Here is a 22,569-nt window from a genome sequence, read left to right as displayed (position 1 = left end):
GCAGGGAGAGATGCGAAACCACACCACAAAAGCATGGGGGGACCAATACATTATTTCAATAGTGCATTAGATAGAAACTAGCTTGCAAAGCAAGGGCCTTATTGCAAGAGCTAGCAAGCAACTAGTTCATTCAGAGTGAACCCGTCTAGCAGATCTTTCTCTCCATTTTCAGGATGGCCTCTTTGCTTCATGTGTTGTTCATCATTAGCTCATGGAATTCTGCAAAGCCAGGAACCAAAATGAAAAAAAAACACTAATTAGTATATGTACGCGGTAATAAAGAAAAGCTAGCAAATTTGTGTGTGTGTGTGTGTGTGTGTGTGTGTGTGTGTGTGTGTGTGTGTGTGTGTGTGTGTGTGTGTGTGTGCTCATAAAGTTAGCTTGTATACGTGGTGCAGTCGAAGTTGAGGGTGAGCGGGAACGGCAGCGGCGAGCCGCACTGCGCCGGGAGGACGCGGATGGCATCGGCGTTGAGCCCCGGGAACCTCGCCGCCGCCTGCTTCACGCACTCGCACGCCTGCCGCCGCTCCGCCGTGCCCGACGGCAGCGCCCGGATCCGCCGCACGCCGGCGCAGCACTCGGCGGGCGGCGCCGCGTCCTTCCCCGTCACGTACCCGACGCAGGGTCGCAGGTTCAAGTCCACCTCCGCGCACGTCACGGCGCCCTCGGCCGGCCTCGGCGCCGCCAGGACCAGGAGCGCCGCCAGCACCACGACCGCCGCCGCCGCCGCACCGCCCTTCCTCGCCATCTCGACGATCTCTCTAGCTTCCTTGCTAGTGTTGCTGCTGCTCTAGCTGTTTGGTGGTGGTGCTGCTGCTGCTGCGAGCTGCGATCATGGAGTGGCTCATCAGCAGCTGGGGATTTATAGGGCTCAGGATTGGCGAGGCCGTTCAGCTTTCTGTTGGGACTGTTGGTGCTGATGCCAAGCTCATAAATGGCAGCCGCGACGCGAGTGATGATGCATTGGTATGCCAAAAATGGACGGCAGATGGATAGGGTTCTATGGCCATGCCGACATGCCGTGCATGATCTCAAGGCCACGGCAACCGTACCGTTTCAACAATTTGATGCTCATCATCAAGTGATCTTAATTCTTGAACATGCATCTCAAACTCAAATTAGGCTGGAAGGATTTGTATTATTTTGCGATTGTGTCTGAGCACGTTTTCCATTAAGAGGAAATGAAGAATTTGCATTTCATTCATCGTTTGTTTATGTGTGTGTACATGCCTATAGGAAGAATTTGCATTTATTTTGCGACCATGTCTGAGCAGTTTTTCAGCGGAAAGGAAGGATTTGCATTTCATTCATCGTTTGTTCATGTATGTGTATAGGATCAGTTCTCCGTTACCATTAGCCAGGGCTTGGCTTACATGGACATGGAGTGCCAGGAGCTTGCTAGCTAGCGTACGTCAGACTACAGAGCCGGCGGCGGCGTACATGTGCGGCGGCAGGCGCGGCGTGGCGACGGCGACGAGCGGCGCGGCCTTGGGCATGGTCATGCCGTACACCTCCCGGGTGTCGACGTCCTCGGGGCGGAGGCCGTCGGGCGGGGACCAGTCGAAGCAGTGGAAGAGCCTGGCGAGCGCCATGAGCACCAGCGCCACGCCCAGCGGCGCGCCGGGGCACTTGCGCTTCCCGGCGCTGAAGGGCAGGATCTTGAAGTCCGGCAGGTGGCTGATCTCCACCCGGGCGCCCTCCTCCACCGGCAGGTGCCGCTCCGGCCGGAACTCGTCGACGGCGTCCCACACGCGCGGGTTCCGGCCCAGCGCGTGTGTGTTGATGAACACGCGCGTGCGCGCCGGGATGTGGTACCCCATGATCGTCGTCGGCTTCAGGGACTCGTGCGGGATCAGGAACGGCCCCGCCGGGTGCATCCGGAAGGACTCGCGGACCACGCACCGGAGGTAGGGGAGGTGGGGGAGGTCCGACTCCATCACCATCCGGCCGCGCCCGACCACGGCGTCCAGCTCCTCCTGGATCCGCCGGAGCACGCGCGGGTTCTTGATCACCTCCGCCATCACCCACTCGTTGGTCACTGATGAAGTGTCCGTAGCAGCAGCGATCATGTCCTGCATATCAACACGGAAACATGCATTGATCAAAATAATTTAGCTTCAGCGAAATGAATTTCAGGGTATGTAATAGCAAGCGTACCTGCATCAAAGCTTTGATCTCGACATCATCCATGTGCTCCTTCCCGTTCTCACCAGGCAAAGACAGCAGCACATCGACGAAGTCCATCTCTTCTTTGGTATCATCAGCATCAAAGGAGGCAGCACTCTTCTTGGCCTCCCGAGCCCTCCTGTGCTCATCAATTATCTTCTGGTGGAAGTCGTCCACCTTCTTCTCGACCTCCCTCATCTTCTTCTCGCACCCGTACGGGTCGACCCACCTCCAGGCCGGCAAGTAGTCCCCGAGATAGATCAGGCCCAACAGGAAGAACAACTCATGGGTGATGTGCATGAACTCCATCGCTTCACCGGGTCCTGCGGACTGGATCCCGAAGTACTGCTTCCCCAGCAGCATCCTCGTGACGTTGTTCATAGAGAAGGCGCCGAGAACCTCTCTGAGGTTCACGGGCTTCCCGGACTGAGCTTTAGCCCATACAAACTGACAGAGGTGCTCAGCCTCCTGAGCTCGGTGAGCAGCGAAGGACTCAAGCCGCCTGGTTGTCAGCAAGTGCTCCATGCAAACTCTCCTCATCCTTTTCCAGTTTGGCCCCAGTGGAGCTAGAGCCACATCACCACACCCATAGGCAAGATGGACCGCAGCCAGTGTCCGAGGCCGTGAAGCAAAGACCTCATCTTGCCGGATGAGTATTTCACGGATGACTTCAGGATCATCGGTGGTGATGGCATCGATGGTTCCTAGGCGGAGATAGACAAGGGGGCCATATTTGGTGCAGAATCGAGCGAAGTCTTTGTGTGGAAGAGGGCTCAACTGGAGAAGGTTACCAAAGATTGGCCATGTTGGAGGTCCAGGTGGAAGCCTTAGCCTCATGCTGTTCATCCTTCTCCAATACACTACAATAAAGATCCATAAGCACAAGAGGATGGAGAGAAGAAATGGATCCATGGTTCAGAAACAGATGGCAATTAAAGTGGAATTGCAAATGTTGGCCTATTTATGGGATCCCATCAAGCCTTCTGGTAAAGTACAAAGAAAATTAAGTGATTGAGGTTGAAGCGAATTGGTTACAGTATTGGACAAGTCATGATTCTTGTGTTGATCTATATGGTTAAGCATCTCAACCACCATCATGTATATAAAAAACGTCATGATCTTGACATGACTTGTGCAACATAGACTGTAAAGCACTGAAAACATGACAGAATAAATAGAAGAGGACTAGAATAAAAGAAAGTTCACAGAACATGATCATGTATTTAGAGAGAACAAGCTGATGTTGTGTTCCCAAAATCTGCAGTGTTCCTAAGACAGAAAGAACTCTGAGCTATGTCTGGTTTAGTGTCAACTAATCTTTAACCCTTTGATGGTAGAGGGGAGAGAGAAGGAAAGGAGACGAACAATATCCATAGAGCCCCCCTATAATTCACGTAATCGCTGGGGGGATAGCGTCAGGAGGGGACACGAACAAAGGACGGCGACAGTATAGCAGGAACTTCTACCTGTTACTCAGCAATTTGCTCAACCAAAAAAGAAAAAAACTAGTTTACCATGCAAGTCCTCCACCTGCCACATCTATAAGGCTATAACAAAGGCACAAAGATAAACCCCTATTTTTATTGAGGAGAACATCCAAAGATCTCCATGAATTACTCGGAAACTTCTATTGCTAAAAGAAAAGCTTAATGATCACCCAATTAACCTTGGTAATGTTGTCTCATGCAAATGACTGAATCAGCATAAAGATTACCTCACTAAATGGCTCTCTTCTCTAACAATGGATGGGAAGATTATATCTTGCACAAACATTCCTGAAAGTTGAAAGCCCACAGCATCCAAAGGATTTTGTTCTCGTTCAACATGTCATGATAGCAGATGAACTATTTGCAAATGCGTCATCAACTCTCCAGTGTCTGGAAAAGGGTGCAACAGATGCAATAAACATCAGGATTGTAAAGAATCTAAACAACATTATATGGCACCATATTCTGTTATGTGGCTAAGATTTACATCTTCCAAAACTACCTTGCAGAGATCAAAACAAAAAAACTTTTTCCATGAATAGAATACGAATGATCAGTTGCATGCTGAAATAGCTATCCGAAAAACATAAGGTGATCCAGATAACCAGGTTCCTTAATGTTCATATCACTAATTATCTTATCAGATACAAGCATATACTTACTAGGCATTAATAAGGAAAAGTATGCACGTGCTATGCTGTCTCAGTTCTGAATACTGACTCTGCAGTGGCATTCAAAAGATATCAACAAACTGACATCTATTCTTGGCATTAGACTTGTTTTCTTCGTGAATCCAATATTCCTGTGTTACTATATGCCAGTTATCTGCACCTGGTGGTGCTCAAGCTGTGTTAGTCTTTTCCTGTATGATGAGGCTATACCCAGGACTTTTAGTAGCCAAGTTGGATAACTGTGCAACTTTTAGAATCTCTTCATCATCCTTCATGCCTGCTGAGGAGAACATGTTTGACAGGACTGTTTACGCTGTTGCATTGTAAGGATCCATCTCAAGTAGCCTCTGTGCTGCTAATTTTGCAAAAGAAAGATTGAATGGAGGCTACTAGAGCTAAGCAAAGCTGCCCATGGCGTACCCAGTGCGAGTGCTCCCACGTTATGTGGGGTCTGGGGAAGGGCCACGGGTGTTATCTAGCAGTCTTACCCTTGCAGTGCAAGGAGGCTGGTTCGAACCCAGGCTGCCAGGCCACAAGTGGAAAGCTCTACCACTGCGCCAGGCACGCCCTTCTAAGCAAAGCTGCCCATGCATCAGCATAATCTTTCTGGGGCATCGAATTAATCATTTCCAGTGCTTCAGCAAGGAAGCCTGCACGGCCTAAAAGATCAACCATGCATGTATAGTGGTCAGGATTTGGTTCAATGCCATAGACCGATCTCATGGATTCGAAGTAGTTATAACCTTGTTGAACTAATCCAGCTCGTGCACAAGCAGTCAGTATTCCCAAGAATGTCACGTGGTTAGGCCTCTGGCCATCATATTGCATTCTGTTGAAAAGTTTGAGCGCATCTTCAGCCAAGCCATGTTGCGCAAATGCCGTAATCATAGAATTAGTGGCAATAAGGCTTGGATTGCGAATGCTTGAGAAAACACGATGAGCCTCAGCCAACCTACCGCATTTTGCATACATTGTCACCAAAGAAGTGTTAACAGCTGAGTCAAATATCCATCCCATGTTGACTGCATAGGCATGAGCTTGCAGTCCCTGATTCACCATTGCCAGGTTAGCCAAAGCACTCAGCAAACAACTAAGAGCCACTGTATTAGGCATGCACCCTTCCTTTGACATACGACAAAACCACCGCACAGCATTTACATAGTCTCCATTTGCAATGAAACTGGAAATAACGGCAGCCCAAGCCACCCCATCTTTTTCTGGCATTTCCTCAAAGAGGTCAATGGCCTCTCTCATCCAACCCCTATTAGCAAACCCAACTACCATTGATGTCCAAGAAACAGCATCCCTCTCAGGCATCAGCTTGAAAAGCACATGAGCATCTTCAATCATGTTATTCTGACAATACCCTGTGATCAATGAGTTCCACGATGCTATGTCCTTCTGCTCCATGAAAGCAAACACCCTTCTAGCATCGACCATCCAACCGAAGCGGGAATACATTATGATTATCGAGTCACCCAAGAAAACGTCCATTTCAAAACCCATTGCTATAATCAACCCATGAATCTGAATTCCTTATCTGACAAGACTGGCCTCAGAACAAGCATCCAGCACCACTGAGAGTGCCGTTTCATTAACCTGAACACCTTCACTTCTCATGTCCAGGAACAGCAAGATACCATCTTGGCACATCCCATGTTTCACATACCCCCGGATCATTGAGGTCCAGGACACCACATTCCGCTCCGGCATTGCCTCAAACAGCCTCATCGCCTCTGATAGAGTCCCATGCTTACACAGTCCAACCAGAGAGCTCCAGGAAAAGACGTCCCTTGCCGCCATTCCGTCGAACACTCTCAGCGCCATGTCAAGCTCCCCGGCTCTGAGGTACCCAGCTATCATCGCGTTAGACCCCACAGGGTCCCGCCACCGCGGCGGCATCTCCCCGTACACCGCCTGGGCCTCCCGCAGCATGCCCGCCCTGGCGAGCCCCGTGATCATGGCGCCGTAAGACACGGCGTTCTTGGCCGGCATCTTCACGAAGAGCGCGTGCGCGGCCACCGCGGCGGCGGCGGCGGCAGCGGCCTTTCCCGCGCCTGCGCGGAGGTAGAGCGAGAGCAGCGCGTTCCAGGAGACGGCGTTGCGGCGGGGCATGTCGTCGAAGACGAGGCGCGCGAAGGCGGGGTCGCCGGCGTCCGCGTAGGCGGTGAAGAGGGCCGTCCAGGAGATGACGTCGCGGCGGGGCATCCGGTCGAACACCTGCTGGGCGTCCCGGATGCGGCCGCGGCGGCCGTAGGCCGTGAGCAGCGCGTTGAGGTGGGCCCTGTTGGGGCCCCGCGCCGGCGGGGGCTGCTCCGGGGTCGGGAGGCGGCGCAGGACGGCCCCGCCGACCAGGGCCGCCGTGGCTGGAGCTCTTTGTAGCCGCAGCGCGGCCATTGCGTTGCCGCCAGCCGCCAGCCGCCGTTGCCAGCTTGCCGGGGAGGCTCGAGCACGGTCTATGGGTCTAACGAATGCCTCCTCTTATTTGCATTTTTTTCCTTTTTCTTTGAGAGGCTTATTTTTTTCATCATGAGCAATTGAATATTGCTATACAATAAAATCCATTCGCACAACTCGTTTACAATCAAATCAAACAATTTCAAAATCAGTTGGATTATTGTTCAACTGTAAACAGTTCAGATCATATTATTCTAACCAGATTGGTCACGAGTTATAAATGAGTAAGTACCATGTAGTGTTTTTCCTTTTTAGAGTCCTGCAAATTTCGTCAAGTTTATTCATTTTGAGCATATTTCACCAAAATTTTTGGGTTCAAACGTGCCACAAAATTACAAAATTAGAACAAAGCTTGAAAGAAAGGAATGATGGTGATTTTAGCACCAGCAGGTGACCTTCGTTTCATCTAGTTACAAGAATACAGACATACATCTGATCTGAGTATGCTAATCTGACCTACCACATCAAAATTGGGATGAATTACAAGAACAAGAACGCCAAAGGCAACGCCACAAGATGACCAATGCAGATCAGGCGAATGCACTGAAGCAAAGCGGCTGGAGCTTCCTAATCTTCAAGCTCCGACCTCTGCATCCATGCTCTTGGCTCAAATTGAGCCAGCAATGGACGGGCAACAACACCTACGCTATCGATCCGTGTCAGAAAATGAAAACACCAGCCAACCAAACTAAACCTGGCTGGGATAGTGGGGTATGTGGTATGCCAATCTTTCGCCGCGCTATCTGTAGTTACAGCAGGATGCCCGACCGCGGATCAACTTATCCCACAAGCACAGCATCTGCCTAGGCGACTGATAGTGGGCCGTGTAGTAGTTCTCCAGGCAACCGTACTGGCAGAACCTCCAGCTGTGGGAATACTGAACAGGTGTCGTGGAATTGAATTTTTCAACCCATAGACCCATACTTACATCTTCCATCTTAAATAGCTGCAGGCACCAGGAAAAAATTGACCAGCTGGAACATTAGGATACAGAGTTTATGTGAAATGATATCTGTAGCAGGCTGCATTGCAGACTCACTCTTAAACTCTGGTTGGCATGCTGAGATACGATGAATTTTGCTATGTCACCAGAAATTACATAGCCCGGTCCGTTTGCATAAGGCGGGTAGATATCTTCAGGCCATTCCTGCAGTAATTATTTATTGGTAAAGAATTAGAACTGACGATGAAGATAATGAGGCAAGCGTACACGACAGAGGGCTGCAAATAGAAGTTATCAAGGAATGATGTGTAAGCTGGAAATTCCTGCTTCAAAACTAGGGTATTACCTCATCTGTAACTGCCCATTTTCCAGTTCTCAATGGTCTGTGCAAGAGGTTCAGGTTCCCCACATACAACGGTTTGCCACCGTTGTTCAGCTTGATGTGTCTCAGAACCACATCTACCCTAACAAATGTATCATCATCGCATTTCATTATGTTTGCAGCAGTCAAGTTCTGGACCTGCAAACACAGGGTGCTTATTATTGATTGGCAGGTTTTGGGTGGCAATTAAAATTTCTAGAAACTTTCATGTTTGCCATAGTCCATTAGCCTATTTTGGAAAGGCTTAACTTCTCCTAGAAGTGACTTGTCAAAAGAGCTGCAATTATTGAGCATAGATAGAAATAGATCACGAGCCATTGCAAGTTCACTTGAGTTGACATTGGCAAACAATATAAAAGCAAGAAGTACAACAGCAATAACAAGGTGAGTGTCTTACCCCATACTCACAAATAGCAATTGTCTTAAGAACCACCAGCTCATAACGATCTATAAATGGCAAAATTACAATGTCTCCAAAGTATTCTGCTTCTTTCTTCAGCATTACATTGACCTCTTTCCTTGAATTCTGCAACCACAGTTCTATCATGAAGCAGCAGCTGGTATTTATTTCTTAGCACATTTATAGTTTCTCTTAGAAAATGAACATGCCACTAATATTTCCCATCATTGGGGCACATATAATTTCATTAGAAAACTATGAATAGGTGACAAATGATAATAGTTTGTTTGCTAAGCAAGATATTCCACAAAGTACGTGAAATGATAAGGCAGTAATGATGGTGACTACTGAGTAGCTATTCCACAGAATTTAAGATGATTGCATTACAAGCATGGTGAGGAAAAGTGGATAGCTGCCAGAGACAGAGTCCTCAACATATATTCAATTTCACATGCAACTTGGTGGTGTCATAAATTTGATTAACTGCACCTTTCAGCATTCCATGCTATGCACATTTTACTAGGCATAGAACTAAATACAGATTGCAAGTTATACCACAGGGATCTGAAGATGAATTTTGATATAGCACGAATCAGGTCCTAAAATAACAGGGCTACAAGCCTACAACCCCTTGTTAGTCAGCTTTTCAGTCGTGATAATTAATTAATTATAATCAATCGTACGTTCCAATGGGCACATGCATTTAAACATAAATATAGACATCTTGAATTTGTGTCCCTTCCGCTAGCATGTAAGGGCTTAAATGCTTAACAGCAAAAATCATCTATTTGCGTAGATAATTTGCTTACCAGTGCAACAAAGAATCGAGCTACTGCTTCCGAAGACTTAATTTCTGGAGTCTGCATCCATGTTTTTCTCACAGCCATGCGCTCAGCAAAATGATTCGACGCAGACAATATTCCAATGAAAAGGGAAATAGGACGTTTTGGGAGTGGCCGGGACCTCCACTTTTCTGACATATCAAGGACTTGTTGAAGAGAAAAACTAGGATGGGACATAGGAAGAGCAGTGGCATAAACTGAATGTACATCCACATCGCCCTTAACAAATAATCCTGTTGCTTCTTCAAGAGTGAAACCCTGAAAATGGTCACCAAGTACCCCTAAGTATTTGTCCGAAATATCATACAAAAAGGAAGTTTAAAAAGGAACAGAAAATAAACATGTGTTAAAGAACATACTGGTCGATATGGAAAAGATGTCACATGTCGACCACCAACGTAAATGTGGAAACCTTCAACTCCAGCCTGTACAGTTAAAACAAACAGCCTCTCCTCTACAAAGGGGAAAGGCCATGTCATGGCAGGTTTCTTTGCACGCCCTATGAATCTCTTCAACCATGAAGTTGTCTTGGACTCCTTGGTGTCAACAATATCATTACGTATCCATTTCTCACATTTGGGGAACCCATCAACTGTTTAAAACAATGAAATTGCAGGTTTAAACAAATGTGCTAGCCCAAGGCATGTCGACGTAAACCACAGAAAGCTGACACCTTCGTGAATTCTCTCCCAGAGAAAAATAGGAAACTTAATATGAATTAATCTTTGTATAGTTATTCAATCTAACTAAGGGAGTGATGCCCGTGGTTAGTTCACTAACAATTAATAGGACCGTGAGGTAAAAATAGCAAAGATGTGAATGTCCAGAGAACTATTGCTAGCTTGCTATCTAACCACATGAAATGAAACCATCCATAGTAGCCACGAATGTTGATCTTAATAGCAGCTAGATGGGGGCAATTGTAACAAAATCGCTGACTCAAAATTCACCATAAGTGCTACCAACTCTGTTAGTTAGAAGGTGTTTTGTGATGGTCCACGTGCAACAGTAGTCATTGCAAGCTAGTATCTCATATTTGCTTAACAGAAGCATGACATTATTAGCCTGGTGACACATCTAATCCTAAAATGGAAAAGGAATTTATCTCGATCACCTTAGCTCCATCAACTTGTAGAGATGGTACTATGCGAAGTAGCCAAAACAAGCAGAGAGCACGTCGTACTTACCCTTGTCGTCATTGTCGTCGGTTGGCGTCCCGTCACAGCGCTGCGCGGCGCCCCACTGCATCCTGTAGCAGGTGTTGTGCTCGAGGATGGGGTGCTGGCTCCAGTCCCCCCTGAGCCTGGGGTTGAGGTGCAGTATCCTGGGCGGCTCCTCCCCGTCGACGGCGCGCAGGCCCTGGAGCTCGACCATGAACTGCGAGACCATGACGGTGCCGTCCCCCTGGCGCATCCGCGCGAGCTGCGGCACGAACTCCCTGTGCGCGGCGCGCGGGGTGCCGACGACGGTGACGGAGGAGCCCGCGGCGAGGCCGCAGGGCAGGAAGACGACCCGGCCGCGCGCGCGCTGGGAGACGGCGGAGGGGCACCTGGAGGCGTCGGAGGCGCGGGCAGTGGCGGAGGCGAGCAGCGCCCAGGGGTCCCCCGCGAAGGCGGCGGCCTCCTCCCAGGCGGCGAGGCCGAGCGCCCAGGCGTCGTCGGCCATGCGGTCGAGCGCGGTGCGGCCGCCGCGGGACGCGCGCGCCGCGGCGGGGTCCGGGAGCGCGACGTGGTCGTAGCGGTGCCAGAAGGGCTGGACAGGGAAGGCGGGGGTGGAGGTGGAGGTGGCGGTGGCGTTGCGGGAGCCGCCCGGGGGCAGGTGGTCGGAGGAGGAGGGCGAGGAGAAGGCGGCGGCGGGGTCGCCCGCGAGGTCGGCGGCGGCCAGGTCGAGCACGCGGCGGAACTTGAGGGAGACGAGGAGGAGGTACGCGGCCCCCAGCGCCAGCACCAGGTGCGACGGCCGCACCCGCCGCGCCATCGCGCTCCTCCCGTCCCCTCCGCTCCCCTCCGAAGAGAGCGAAGCGACCGGGGGCCCCCTCAGCGCAGCTCCCCCGCTTCGACGGCGGCGGGAGGGGGAGGCGCGTGGGCCGGATCTGGCGCCGGGCGCGTGGGGCTGGCGGGATCGGTGGGAATGGAGGTGGTGGTGGACGCGGGGGGCGGGGGGGAAGCGAGCGAGCGGGGGCGTCGTGGTGGCCGCTCGCCTGCCTGCTCGCCCCGTGCGGCCGGCCGCGGCGTGATGGTGGGGACAGGTCGGTGGGTCCAGTGTGGGCCCTCACCTGCCACGTGGGCTCGGGCGCGCCAGGCGTACGGGCGCGGCGCCACGTCGGATTGGGGCCCACTGAAGTAACTTGGGCTTGGGCGCACGTTGTGGCCCCCACTGAAGGCCCAAGAAGAAATGAAGGCTCGGGCAGCAGTTTTGACCAGATGGGCCTCCTGGACGCACGAGCCCCGCGGCAGATGGGCCGAATCTCATGAGCCCGCTCGATTGCTCGACCAAGGTCTTCGTCTTCAACTCCTATCTTTCGGAGTTTCGGTTGTCTCACAACGGCTTCCCTGGACCAGGATGATGATGATGGTTGATAGGGATGCAAGCGGGGCGGGTTTCGCCGCAAACCCGCTGGACAAACCCGCGCCGCGAGCCCGCAAATCGCCGCAATTCAACCCGCATGGGTGAAGCGGCGCTATGCGGCCTGCTAGCGGGGCCCAACGGCGCCGCGGAGCCCGCAAAACGAAAGGGCGAGGAGGCTGTGCGTCGTCCTCATCTGCTTGACTCCTCGCATGCGCCGCCGCCGCCATCCACTTCCGCGCCGCCGCAGTCGCCATTCGCGGCACCGCCGCCGGTCGCTAGCGGATCCACAACTCTTGTTGCCAGCGGATCTGGAGGCTTCTTGTCTCATCCCCCTCTCGTCGCCGTCGAGTCTTCAAACCCCAATCGCAAGAACAGCATTGAATCAACGGCAAGGGCAGCTGCGACGGTGTGCGCCTAAGTGTAAGATCTTCCTTAAATTTGGTGAAGACGTTTCTCCTACTGAATTTGTTGGTATTTGAGATGTAGGGGAGAAGAACCTCGGGAAGACTATCATGCTGGACAACTGGAAGGAAGGCGGCAGCGACACAAACGAGAGCTGCAGCTACAAACAAGGTCCTCTCCGAGAATAACATGTCAGCTCTCAGAACGACCAATAGCTCTCAGAATAATAGTGTGCATCTGCATGTGCAATGGTCGCCGGAATTCTGACATTGAAACATTAGGAACCGCTTGAACTTCTCTCCATGCATACGATTGTGTGGTATATTAGAAGGAACAATCGATGTTACTCATCGAAGGTATAAACTTCTCACGGGGAAGATATAAGTGTTAGAGATATTAAAAATCGCCTCGAGTTATCATGTATTCTTGAGATTTTTGCACCTTGCATTGCCTTTTGTCCAAGATGAAAGAGTGACTGAACGAATCCAGTTCCCTTTATTGCCCTTTTATTAAGAATAACTTCTTATTTTGTATGGTATTACAAACTTCTTTGTTCCAGATTTCTGATTTTGTCATAGCCATGTTATCCATAACTGAATTGCCCTTAATGCTTTATGTCTTCGAGTAAGGCTTTATCAAGCTTGCTTTACCTAGCTGTCTGTTTAAAGGAGTGAGTTGCCACTATCTTTACCTTCCTTTCATGTATTTTGTTCAGCCAGCTTCATCTTGTGATCACTAGTTTTCTTTTTAGAGATTCATCCTATCATAACCATCTCTAATTTGTCAGTCATGTGTTGTTTATTTTACTTACTAGCTGATGGCTGGGAACTTGGGAAGCAGCCAAGCAGGCCAGGCGGCAGTGATGAAACAAAGAGCCCTACAAAGCTGATGTGTTGTTTTTGTAGTTATTTTTTTTTATGATTTATCATTTATTGTTCTACACAAATACACACTATGACTAGGACGGAAAATATCCCTGCCATGTTCTTTTCTATTTTCTTTCAGATTTTCCCATAATTCTGGATTGTTTAAATATGTGGTTTGGAATGTAAATCTATACTAGTTTTAGTTTGGCTGCAAGCAAGATTGCTGCCGGAGCAAGTGGAAACTAGGAAAATCTTTACCCGCATATTTTGATGGCCTAGATCCTTTACTTGCATTTCTAACTGCCTGATCCTACTATTAATCACAACCACCTTTTACTCCAATTCACTAATGATGTGTTCTTTTTTGAGAATGTAGGTAGATGTTTCTGGGTTCTACCTGCGATGATTCTGGGTTCTTTCTCGCGCTATTACATCACAGAAAGGAAAAAGCTTTGAGTTATACTAGCCAACTTGTTCATGCTGCTCCAAGATGATGCCATTCTAGTGATAAGATTGGCAGTGAATCGCCTGCTCTGTTTTAACCTGACTACGATTTTATGTTCCTTTTGACATTTTAGTAGTTTCTTAGACTGCAATCGAAGTAGCTGCAGCAGCAGCAGGATTGCTAAGCCATGTGGAGAAAAAAATGAGAAAAAGTGATGGACCCAAGTGCAGGGCTAATAGATTAGTGTGTCGTCTGAACAATGGTCTTGACTTCTTGTTATGAAATGGAAGCCTTACGTAATGTATAATCCATTTTAATCTTTTCAGTCACTATCATCGATGTCATCATCCAATCCTACATATTTGGATTTTGTTGTGTGGTGTTGCACAATCTGGAGCATATATTTGTTACACATATTTGGATTTTGGAGAAAAAATATCAGCAGAATGCACGCACGAAACGCTCTGTTAACTTGCTTGGCTTCTCGCTGTCGCGGCTGCATGCGCGGGCCGCCGCAAAGCCCGCAAATATTTTGCGGCACTATGCGGGCTGCCGCAAGTGCCCGCATCAGAGCTTGCGGCGCCTGCGGACGCGGGGCGGGCAGCCGCGATCCGCCCCGCTTGCATCCATAATGGTTGATCATGGTCGGAGGCACCATCTCGAGTTGGGTATAATCTGTCCAACTAAAATTTGGACAAGAGTATAATTTAGTACTCGTTTAGTAGGAATTAAAAAACAGTCCACGTAGCTAAATATTGTTTTAAAATACCAAAATTTTGATGAAAAAATTGGCATGCCTATGTTTTGCCATGAGTGGATTTCTCGAAGGTGCCGCCCCGGGCCGGTAAATTTCTCACCGTCGATCCCGCGCCAGGAATCGTGCGACATGATGAGGACCAGTGAAGCTGGTCCCACCAATACCATGATGGGGCCCGCAATTTGCCTGGGGAGACTGCCTCGCGATGGAGCCAGGCACAACAGGTAACCTGGCCAATCCGGCCATCCTCCCTCCTCAGATTCCCTATTCATCTCTCTTCCCCGTCCTCTCTTCCCCAGATCCGCGAATCACGGTAGCTCCTTCGGCCAGCAATATCGATAAGTGTAACACCCGTATTTTCAAATTAGGAACCTAAATGAATTTAATTAGGTTTTCTGTGGGCTCGATAAGGTTTTATTTAATTTATCTTGAGTTTAGAGCATTTATCGCAAGCTTAAATAAATTATTTAGTCATAAAATAAATATAAGGAAAATAGGTGTGTGCATATCATGCTGGTTTGCATTTTTATTTGCTTGTTGTTCAACTTAAATTCAAATCTTTGAGTTTGAATTTAAATTAAAAGTGTTTGACTCATTTTGGAAAACGGAAAACCTTTTTCAGCCCATCCCATTTTTTTTCAGCCCATATCTTTCTTTTCTTTTTCACCCCGCGGCCCAGAAACTTCCTCCCCGCCGGCCCGTTTCCCCGCCCCTGGCCCAATCTGACGCGCCATATCCTCCCCTCCCTGTCTCGCTGCCAAGGGGGTCCCGCCTGTCGGGAGCGTCTCCCTCCCCCGTCCGAGCCGGACTCAAGCTCAGAGTCCGACCCGATCCCGCGCGCCCCGCCACGTTTCTTTTGGGCCCGCACGCCAAGGTCCGTGCTCCGCCCCTATAAAAGGAACCCTAGACCCCTGGAAACCCCAAACCAAAGCCGCAGCCGCCGCCTTCGCGAAAACCTAGCTCCCGCGCCGCCGCCATTGTTGGAGCTCGGAGTCCTCCGTAACGCCGCCGTTCCAACGCATCCCTGTCGACTTCAAGCCCTCCGGGAGTTTCGCACCGAGGTAGTAAGGCTCACCGGCCTGTTTTTCTTCTCCTTCTCGCTCCGTTTCGCCCGCTTTAGCTCGCCGGCGCCGCCGCTCCGCCATGCGCCGCTGCACGGCCGCTCCACTCGCCTATGTCCCGCACAAGCCCCGCCATCGAGTTCGCGTGCTCGCGCGCGTGCTCCCAGCCCAAGAACCGAGCCAAAAAGAGCCCAGATGGCCGTTTTGGCCTACTCCGGCCGTCCCGCCGCCGCGCGCCGCTGCCTCAGTTCACCGCCGGCCGCTTACGCCGCCGACAGCCTGCCCCCAAAGAACCCTAGCCGTCAGATCTAAAACGCACGGCTCAGATTAGATCGGATCGAAGTCAACCTAGCCAGGAAAACGGTCAACCATGGTCTTTTTGTGCTAAAGCCCCTCTACTTTTACCTATTAGAACCCGTAGTCCTTCTCTGTGGAGAAATATTTACAAAATCGCCCCTGTTTTTATGATCTAGCCCCTGAGTATAAGGTTTAATTACGATCTAGCCCTTAGATCTTGTTTTAGCCATAACTTTCTCGTTTTAGATCCGTTTTCGATGATCTTTACGCTCACGCGATCGTTGCAACGAGTAGAATAGTTTAGTAACCTCTTTTTGTACTGTTTATGTTGTTTGGTGTACTGTTTCTTATTGTTTGTACTTGTTTGTTGTATGTGCGCGTTTGGTGCGATAGACGATCCGCAGTTCGAGGAGCAGCAGCAAGATCAAGGCTTCGGAGGACCGGACCAGCAGCAGTTTGAGGAAGGCAAGTGGACCCTTGACCATATTTTTGACCCATGAAATCACCAAAATTATCACATTTACTTTTATGTTCATGCATGTGTCTATAACATGATGGGAACCGAGTTAAGGACATGCCTAGTATTGTTTACCTTATTCCTTGATCAACTTGGGTTTAATTTCATGTTGGGTAGCTATGCTAGCTGCTATACTTTGGGTTATGGTTGGTTAATGATGATACAAATGCTATACATGTTTTATTCCATGTTCATGATGCTTAATGTTGTTAATCAAGAGTATATGATTTAATTGGAACATGGAGAACCACCCAGGAAAACAGTGCAACCACAATACTATATGGCTCTGGTCTTAGCTAAGTAACTAGATGATCTATATGTCGTGCTGGGGCGTTTGATTGGTGGATTATATTTTTGGGTTATCGTGCTTTGAGGAGCGGGTGAAGGAAGCTTCGTCTTCTGAGGTACCGCAGAAAAAGGGACCAGTACATACATATAGTGATTCTTTGGAAAAGCCTCGTAGTGAATCCCTAGCCACTCACCAAAGGAAGTGTTTAAGGGCTTTGCAAACCCGGGCGACATGGGAAACATGAATTGTGGGTAAAGTGTACAACCTCCGCAGAGTGTAAAACTAACCGGTTAGCCGTGCTCACGGTCAAGAGCGGCTTGGACCCTCACATGATAATTGAACTTGAAGTTGATCTAAATCCTGGCTCTAATTTATGGTTAATTGTTGTTTATCTTTATATATGCTTATCTTGTGGGTTTAATGGTATATACTTATATCTAGTTAATGCTTGCTAATAAAATTTGATCAACTAAAATTGCTGAGTGCAGTTAAACCGTGTCAGCTATTCCTTGAATTAGCCTTGCATATATATTATAGTTGTTTCCCTACCACTTGTTGAGTACCAACCATAAGTGTACTCACCCTTGCATACTTGCTGCTCAGACCGTAATAATAACTGTCCGGAGTTTCCAGAAGACTTCGAGGATTTCTAGGCGTATGTCTCCCAGTCATCTGCCTGTGCTGAAGAAGTTTCTGCTGCTACTCTATAGACGTTTATTTATTCGCTTAAGACATTCGGTTTTGTAATAAAGTCTTTAATACTCTCTTTATGCTTGCACTAGTTGTGATATTCACTTTATGTTTAATCATATGTGTGTAAACTGATCCTGGCGCACATATGAGATGCATTCGGTTTGCCTTCATAAACCGGGTGTGACAGAAGTGGTATCAGAGCAGTGTTGACTGTAGGACGTTAGCCTAGATAGAAATGGTCAAAAATTAAGGTCTATCTTGCTTAGTAGCCATGCTCTTTCATGCTTATTTGCTTAATCTTTATTGCTAGTTTTTATCTCATCCTTTATCACATACTTGTCTTTTCTTTTCAAGTATGTTCTAAAACTTTTCAATCCTGTTCTTCAGATGGCCAGAACTAGGCAGACTGCACGCAAGCGCACTGGAGGTCGTGCCTTCGCCCGTCGTACCGTTCCTGCACCCGCTGAGCCAGTACCCGCCCTAGCGCCTGCTCCAGTTCCAGCTCAGCCAGAGGACGAGGTTGAGGAAGTGCCCGGGAGGGATTACTTCTTCGACGAAGATCAAGAAGGCAACATCCGGGAGGTCAATGCGGACGGAAACATGCAGCCATCTCTACCGTCGCCGACGCCAGCACACGATCTAGGCCCGCCACTGGCCTATTTCGAAGCTCAGGTTCCAGCGACCGCCGTCGCTGGAGGAGGAGAAGAGGAGGAGCCCATGGAGATGTCAGAGGATGAAGCTCCAGCACCACCACCTGCACCTCCTGCTCCAGCAGCTCCAACGCCTGCACCAGCTGGAGGAGACCCAGAAGGCCCAGAGGACCCGGACGATGAGAATGATGATGAAGATGGTCAGAATGATGACCCGCCAGAAGAAAGGGGACTGTACTGTGTCTACACCTCAACCCACGAGGAGGGTCACTTCCCACTGCTGCTTCGGGACACGCTGGAAGAGCTTCACAACCCCGTGGCTCCCCTGTACGAGACACGACACTATGAAGACCCTGCGCTCGGCGACTACTTCGTCACTCGGGTCCACATAAGGGTGGATACTGGACCCCGAGGCATGATGACCGTCTCCGCACACGATTCCTCGACACCCATGGCGACCTACCGTGCCGCAGTCAGCCAAGCTGCCATGAGGGCTCTCTGGTCTCTCAACCACACTAACCGTCGAGACTTGGAGAGCACAGATTATCAGCACCTCCCTCGCCATGCTCGTGGGACAGAGCATACGGAGTTGACACTTGGAGAGGACGAGGAGAACCGCGTCAATGTCACTGTGCGAGCTCTCGCTGGAGTTGACACGGACTTAAGGAACGTCATCATCCAGCTGGACGACACCCAAGACCGACTGAGAGAAGCTCACCACAGGATTCGCCAGCTAGAGGCCCAGCTTGCAGGAGAGGCGCCTCCACCTGTTCCAGAGGAGGAGCCTCCGCATCCTGCCTTGTCACCCCCGCGCAAGAGGCTTCGTTTCGGCGACCGTGGCTACCAGAACCGTTTCTATTAGATGATAGGTTTAAGAGTTTAGGTTGAGTCTTGTAAAGAGTCTTTTTGTAATCGCTAGCTCGTGAACGTTTGTTTTAGTGTGTTAGTTAATCAGTGTGTTTTAATGCTTGGTTTTGTGAACATTTGTGAATTTGCTTTTTGTAATGATTGCGGTGTAATTATGGAGTGATAACCATAATTGCACCAGGTTTTTAATAAAGTTAGCTAGTTAGTAAAGCTTGGGGTTATCTATTTTATTTTATATTGTCTCTATCTCATCCTTGCACCTATATTTTTTTACCATGATTATTTCATGAGTCTTACTTGTCTAACCGGTCAGATGGTGAACACCAGGTCCGGATCAGGAGTTGATCAGCCAGCAGTGCAGCGTCAGAGAAGAGGCAACAACCAGCAACCCAACAACATGAGTGGAGGCAACAACCAGAACAACGGGCCACCGCCACCACCACCAGCAGGGATGGAACAGTTCCTTGCTGCGCAGACACAGTTGTTGACTCAAATGGCCAACGCCATGGCCAATCTACAAGCTCAAGCGAACCAAGCCCCAGTTCCACAGCCTCCACAGAGGGATCGCCACCGTGACTTCATGAGTCACCGACCTCCTACTTTCTCCCACTCACCAGATCCTCTTCACGCCGATGACTGGCTCAAGACCGTTGAGAAGATGCTGAACATAGTTCAGTGTACAGACAGGGAGAATGTACTGTATGCTTCAGGTAGATTGGAGGGAACTGCAGCTGACTGGTGGGATGCTTATACCGCCGCCCATGTTGATCAAAACACTATCACCTGGGATGAGTTCAGGACTCAATTCAGGGAGCACCACATACCTGAGGGTTTGATGAAGCTGAAAAGGCAGGAATTTCTAGCTCTAAAGCAAGGTGGAATGTCCGTAAGTGAGTATCGGGACAAGTTCATCCAGTTGTCCCGCTATGCCTCCGCAGACGTGGCCATAGATGGGCAGAAGCAGGACTACTTCAGGCTAGGGTTGCTTGCACCTATCAGATATCAGTTGATGGTGCACAGGTTCGAAAGCTTCCAGAAACTGGTGGACAATGCCATCGCCGTGGAGAATGCTCGCAAGGAGATGGGCGAGCAGAAGCGGAAGTTCGAGTCACAAAGCCAGTCTAGCAACTCGCGCCCGCGCTTTGGACCCCCACAAGGGAACCAGATTCGCCCAGGAGGACAGAATGCCAACTTTGGGCAGAACCAGTATCAGTACCTGCGCCAAGTTCAGCAGAATCAACAGAACCAGCAGCCGGCGCAACGTTTCAACCCCCAGCAGAACCGCCAAAACACTCCTGTCGGTACTCCCATGAGGAACAACAATACAGCCCCTACTGGGTCCACCGTGTGTTTCAAGTGTGGTGGACATGGTCATTATGCGAACCGTTGTCCCAATCCTCCTCAGAACACTCCTGCTCAGAACAATGCTAGCGGACAGAGGCAGACTCCGCAGCAGCAGCCCAGGAACAACAACCAGACCCCGCAGAGCAACAGAGCACAGCAGAACTACGTCCACGGCAGGGTCAACCATGTGGCTGCAGACACCGCTCAGGAGGCTCAGGACGCTGTATTCGGTATGTTCTTAGTCAACTCAGCCCCTGCATCAGTTTTATTCGATTCTGGAGCATCGCATACTTTTATATCTACTCAATACATGGCCAAGCACTCCATACCGCTTTGCACCATGCCTAGAGCTATGCTAGTAAACTCACCCGGGGGAACTATGAGAGCTATGTACCAGTGCCACGGAATTAAAATTCAGATTATGGGTAGAGAGTTTGATGCAAGACCTATAGTTCTGGATTCGGATGGAATTGATGTTATCCTTGGGATGGACTGGTTAACCAAGCATGATGCTGTCATTCAATGTGCCAAGAGATCAGTGATCCTTACCAGCCCAGCAGGTGAGAGGTTTGAGTTTGTTGCAACCCCTCCAACACCAGCAGATTGTACGGTGAATCAGATGAAGGCTGCTCTGATAAAGGACATCAGGATAGCATACGAGTACTCAGATGTGTTCCCCGATGACTTGCCAGGTATGCCACCTGAACGTGACATTGAGTTCATTATAGATCTTTTACCTGGTACTGCACCTATTGCTAAGAGACCATATAGGATGTCCGCTGGTGAACTAGAAGAACTTAAGAAACAATTAAAGGAATTGTTAGATAAGAAATTTATTCGTGCTAGTTCATCACCATGGGGAGCCCCAGTGATCTTTGTGGACAAGAAGGATGGCACACAGAGGATGTGTGTGGACTACAGGTCATTAAATGAAGTTACTATCAAGAACAAGTATCCGTTGCCTCGTATAGAAGATTTGTTTGATCAGCTGAGAGGAGCCAAGGTATTCTCCAAGATTGATCTGAGGTCAGGGTATCACCAGTTGAGGATACGACCGTCGGATATTCCCAAGACCGCTTTCACTACCAGATATGGGTTGTATGAATATACGGTTATGTCATTCGGGTTGACCAATGCACCAGCTTACTTTAGGTACTTGATGAATAAGGTATTTATGGAGTATCTCGACAAGTTAGTAGTGGTGTTCATTGATGATATATTGGTGTACTCCAAGAATGAGGAAGAACATGAGGAGCACTTGAGGCTTGTTTTGCAGAAGCTCAGGGAGCATCAGTTGTACGCCAAGCTCAGCAAATGTGAATTCTGGTTGAAAGAGGTTTCGTTTCTTGGTCATGTCATCACAGATGGAGGAATTGCAGTTGATCCCAGCAAGGTCAGAGATGTGTTGAAGTGGGAACCACCTCAGACAGTGTCAGAAATCTGGAGTTTCCTAGGACTCGCGGGCTACTACAGAAGATTTATAGAAAGCTTCTCCAAGATAGTGAAACCCCTTACCTCACTACTGGAGAAAGGAAAAGAGTTTGTATGGTCAGAGGAGTGCCAAGCCAGTTTTGAAGAATTAAAGAAGTGGCTGACTACAGCTCCCGTGTTGGCTATGCCTGACATTCACAAGAGTTTTGATATATATTGTGATGCATCTCGTCAGGGACTTGGTTGTGTGCTAATGCAAGAGGGACATGTGATTTCTTATGCGTCTCGTCAGTTAAGGAAACATGAGCAGAACTACCCCACTCATGATTTGGAGTTAGCAGCCGTGGTGCATGCCTTGAAGATATGGAGACACTATTTGTTGGGACATAGATGTCAGATATATACTGATCACAAGAGTCTGAAGTACATATTCACCCAGAATGATCTCAACCTGAGACAGAGAAGATGGTTAGAGCTCATAAAGGATTATGACCTAGAGATACACTACCATCCAGGAAAAGCTAATGTGGTTGCAGATGCTTTGAGCCGCAAGAGCCATGTAAATGCAATGAGAGTTAGGCAGATGCCTCAAGAATTGTGTTGGGAGTTTGAGAAACTCAACCTTGGTTTTGTTGGTCATACTGAGGGAATCACTATAGAAGTCGAGCCGACTCTTGAACAAGAAATACGGAAGGGTCAGCTTGAGGATGATAAAATCAAGGAAATCAAGGAGCTGATAACAAAAGGCAAGGTACCTGATTTTACTGAGGATGAACATGGAACCGTGTGGTTCAGAAAGAGGATATGTGTGCCAGAGGTGGATCATCTGCGAGAGAAGATTCTAAAGGAAGCCCATGATTCAGCCTATTCGATTCACCCAGGCAGCACCAAGATGTACCAGGATTTGAAAGAAAGGTATTGGTGGTATGGCATGAAGCGTGATGTTGCAGCTCACGTGGCCATATGTGATGTGTGTCAGAGAGTCAAGGCAGAACATCAGAGACCAGCCGGTTTGTTGCAACCATTGAAAATAC

The 22,569-nt window shown here is 49.1% G+C and overlaps 4 protein-coding genes and 1 pseudogene across 14 annotated transcripts; 1 reads left to right on the top strand and 4 right to left on the bottom strand.

Annotated features, from left to right (window-relative positions):
- Positions 1 to 376: 376 nt before the first annotated feature.
- LOC120679791 (non-specific lipid-transfer protein A-like) lies at positions 377 to 811 on the bottom strand. Its single transcript, XM_039961447.1, has one exon. The coding sequence runs from the start codon at positions 746 to 748 to the stop codon at positions 377 to 379; it is 372 nt and encodes a 123-aa protein (XP_039817381.1). The 5' UTR covers positions 749 to 811.
- A 463-nt stretch (positions 812 to 1,274) lies between these two features.
- Positions 1,275 to 4,043, bottom strand: LOC120677639 (cytochrome P450 703A2). 2 transcript variants are annotated; one of them, XM_039958804.1, is made up of 3 exons: positions 3,881 to 4,043; positions 2,158 to 3,026; positions 1,275 to 2,072 (listed from the first exon to the last, which is right to left on the bottom strand). In XM_039958804.1, the coding sequence occupies exons 2-3, from the start codon at positions 3,010 to 3,012 to the stop codon at positions 1,413 to 1,415; spliced, it is 1,515 nt and encodes a 504-aa protein (XP_039814738.1). In that variant the 5' UTR covers positions 3,013 to 3,026; positions 3,881 to 4,043; the 3' UTR covers positions 1,275 to 1,412. The 2 variants fall into 2 exon arrangements, with proteins under 2 accessions (XP_039814738.1, XP_039814737.1); XM_039958803.1 differs by lacking the exon at positions 3,881 to 4,043 and having other exon boundaries at positions 2,158 to 3,874.
- A 278-nt stretch (positions 4,044 to 4,321) lies between these two features.
- LOC120677640 lies at positions 4,322 to 6,759 on the bottom strand (annotated as a pseudogene).
- Positions 6,760 to 7,147: 388 nt separating this feature from the next.
- LOC120677637 (hydroxyproline O-galactosyltransferase GALT2-like) lies at positions 7,148 to 11,504 on the bottom strand. The gene is made up of 7 exons (XM_039958801.1): positions 10,536 to 11,504; positions 9,708 to 9,940; positions 9,316 to 9,606; positions 8,504 to 8,632; positions 8,071 to 8,244; positions 7,821 to 7,928; positions 7,148 to 7,727 (listed from the first exon to the last, which is right to left on the bottom strand). The coding sequence occupies exons 1-7, from the start codon at positions 11,323 to 11,325 to the stop codon at positions 7,521 to 7,523; spliced, it is 1,932 nt and encodes a 643-aa protein (XP_039814735.1). The 5' UTR covers positions 11,326 to 11,504; the 3' UTR covers positions 7,148 to 7,520.
- Positions 11,505 to 11,998: 494 nt separating this feature from the next.
- On the top strand, positions 11,999 to 13,961 carry LOC120677636. Of its 10 annotated transcripts, XM_039958796.1 has the most exons (4): positions 11,999 to 12,324; positions 12,403 to 12,509; positions 13,561 to 13,590; positions 13,656 to 13,961. In XM_039958796.1, exons 1-4 carry the CDS (start codon positions 12,014 to 12,016, stop codon positions 13,676 to 13,678), a joined length of 471 nt encoding a protein of 156 aa, XP_039814730.1. In that variant the 5' UTR covers positions 11,999 to 12,013; the 3' UTR covers positions 13,679 to 13,961. The 10 variants fall into 10 exon arrangements, 5 of the variants coding, with proteins under 5 accessions (XP_039814730.1, XP_039814731.1, XP_039814729.1 ...); XM_039958797.1 differs by having other exon boundaries at positions 11,999 to 12,322; positions 12,403 to 12,489; positions 13,561 to 13,961; XM_039958795.1 differs by having other exon boundaries at positions 11,999 to 12,322; positions 12,403 to 12,489; positions 13,133 to 13,961.
- The last annotated feature ends 8,608 nt before the right edge of the window (positions 13,962 to 22,569 follow it).

Source organism: Panicum virgatum, chromosome 6N, assembly GCF_016808335.1.
Source record: "Panicum virgatum strain AP13 chromosome 6N, P.virgatum_v5, whole genome shotgun sequence".
NCBI classification, from domain to species: Eukaryota; Viridiplantae; Streptophyta; class Magnoliopsida; order Poales; family Poaceae; genus Panicum; species Panicum virgatum.
Note: the sequence above shows the minus strand (reverse complement) of the source record. Positions and strands in the feature narration are given on the sequence as shown.